At 35.7% G+C, this 2,344-nt stretch overlaps 1 protein-coding gene across 1 annotated transcript in view; it reads left to right on the top strand.

The window, feature by feature from the left end:
* Positions 1-2,344, top strand: part of LOC107750464 (maternal embryonic leucine zipper kinase-like) — a 12,424-nt gene that overhangs the window by 4,314 nt on the left and 5,766 nt on the right. Inside the window, exons 7-12 of the mRNA XM_016565833.1 lie at positions 350-418; positions 676-768; positions 866-964; positions 1,078-1,146; positions 1,231-1,329; positions 1,600-1,686. Coding sequence (XP_016421319.1) covers positions 350-418; positions 676-768; positions 866-964; positions 1,078-1,146; positions 1,231-1,329; positions 1,600-1,686 — 516 coding nt within the window. The remainder of the gene's footprint in view (positions 1-349; positions 419-675; positions 769-865; positions 965-1,077; positions 1,147-1,230; positions 1,330-1,599; positions 1,687-2,344) is intronic.

The following is a 2,344-nucleotide window of genomic DNA, read 5'->3' as shown; positions in this document are numbered from 1 at the left end:
GTGTGAGCCCGGCTTAAAAGTGCTACCGCCAGACCCGGAGATCGGCTGAATGGATTCGAAAACGGTAAAACTCAACTGTTTAACTCTAGGGGAGTTGGAAAATTAGCCTATTTTCAAAAATAGTGGAGTGTTCCTTTAAGGCTTTGAAAAGGACACAAAAGCACTATCAGGAGTGTGGTCCAACTTGTATCCCAAGACTTTTTGAAGCTATGTGATAGCCCGGTGTAAGAAACCGACTGAAGGATATTCAGAACATGAGGGTGACTAAATGATGATGGTATTTTCATTTAGGGGCGAATTATTAAGTTAACAGTGTTTTCTTGACACAACTGTTTCTTACTGACCTTAGGAAAACCTGCTGATCGATGAAGATCATAACCTTAAACTCATTGACTTTGGCCTTTGTGCCAAACCAAAGGTGTGTATCCATCTATTACTAATATGTATGTTTTCTTTTAAGTCAAGTCGCATGCATTTATATGGCACTTTATACAATACAGATTGTTTCAAAGCAGCTTGACAGTAAACAGGAATAATAACCGTGTTGATGTTGCAAATTCATCAATTATGAAACTACTTCATTTTCAGCTGTAAAGCAGCTTGTTGTTTTAAATAATATGTCCATATGTATCAGTGCTTTTAAATAAATATTGGCATTTTAAAAATTGTAATTAGGGTGGTTTGGGTTTTGAATTGCTGACCTGCTGTGGCAGTCCAGCATACGCGGCTCCAGAGCTCATTCAGGGCAAGGCTTACATTGGCTCTGAGGTCAGTGTGCCGTATGTGTTTCATGTCCTACATGTTTGAAAGCAACAACAAATTAAGCGTGTGTATTACTCGTGATCTCATGGCACGTGTGTTTCAGGCTGATGTGTGGAGTATGGGTGTGTTGCTTTACGCTCTACTGTGTGGTTTTCTACCCTTTGATGATGACAATTGTATGGTCCTCTACAGAAAAATTACAGTAAGTTTATTTGTGTTCCACCACGGTTTATAATCCGTGCATTTACTAGGTTACTGAAATAAAAGCAAGTTTGTATAGCACGTATTGTGCAATATTGGCTTGTGTTTTGACAGAGAGGCAAATATAGCAACCCGCACTGGCTTTCACCTGCTAGCATTCTGCTTCTAAACCAGATGATGCAGGTACTGTGCATGGTTTATGTGTCTGTTTGATGTTTTTAGGTAAGGAAATACAATTTCATAGTAGTTTATTCCCTTCTCCTGCAGGTGGACCCAAAGAGGCGTTTGACCGTGAAACAGTTGCTTGATCACCCTTGGGTTATGAAGGGATACAGCACACCAGTGGAGTGGCAGAGTAAACATCCTGTAAGATCAGCTCTATGAACATGCTTATATGCCTCCAAGATCCAGTTAGTCAAGTGAAGCCAATATTGTTCTTGTTAGACATTTTTTGGGCTTTAAAGCTTTTGCTATTCTTGTTGATTTCTTACCTATAACAAATTATATCTGCTTTAGTTCATTTAAAGTCTTTACAGATCCATATGACCTTAATATTTTTATGTTAAATGGATTCAATATTAGAGAGTTTTTAACTTCCTAGCTGTATAATTTCCTTTGTGTGTTTGTTCTTTTTAGTTGGGTCATATAGATGAAGACTGTATCACTGAAATGGCAGTGGCTTCTAAACAATCCAGACAACTCACAATCCAACTTGTGTCAGAGGTACTGAGTGATTCCCCTGATTTAAAATGAATATTATATTTGTTAATATTAGAATTCATCAGTATTTATTTGTGATTGTGATTACAATTAAACATCTATTTTAATAGTTATTAAAATGTAATTTATTGCTGTGTTCAAAGCTGAGTTTTTTAGCATCATTAATCCAGTCTTCAGTGTCACATGATCCTTCAGAAATAATTCTAATATGTGGCCCTGGACCACAAAACCAGTCATATTGGTCAATTTTTCAAAATTGAGATTGATACATCATCTGAAAGCTGAATAAATAAACTTTCCATTGATGTATGGTTTGTTAGGATAGGACAATATTTGGTCGAGATACAACTATTTGAAAATCTGGAATCTGAGGGTGCAAAAAAATCTAAATATTGAGAAAATCGCCTTTAAAGTTGTCCAAATGAAGTTCTTAGCAATGCATATTACTAATCAAAAATTAAGTTTTAATATATTTACAGTAGGAAATTTACAAAATATCCTATGGAACATGATCTTTACCTAATATCCTAATAATTGTTGGCATAAAAGAAAAATCAATCATTTTGACCCATACAATGTATTTTTGGCTATTGCTATAAATATACCCAGTGTTGGGGAGTAACTAGTTACATGTAACGGAATTACGTAATTTAATTACAAA

This window comes from Sinocyclocheilus rhinocerous, unplaced genomic scaffold, assembly GCF_001515625.1.
Source record: "Sinocyclocheilus rhinocerous isolate Xijiao unplaced genomic scaffold, SAMN03320098_v1.1 scaffold1, whole genome shotgun sequence".
NCBI lineage: Eukaryota > Metazoa > Chordata > Actinopteri > Cypriniformes > Cyprinidae > Sinocyclocheilus > Sinocyclocheilus rhinocerous.
This window is presented reverse-complemented; position numbering and strand designations above follow the sequence as displayed.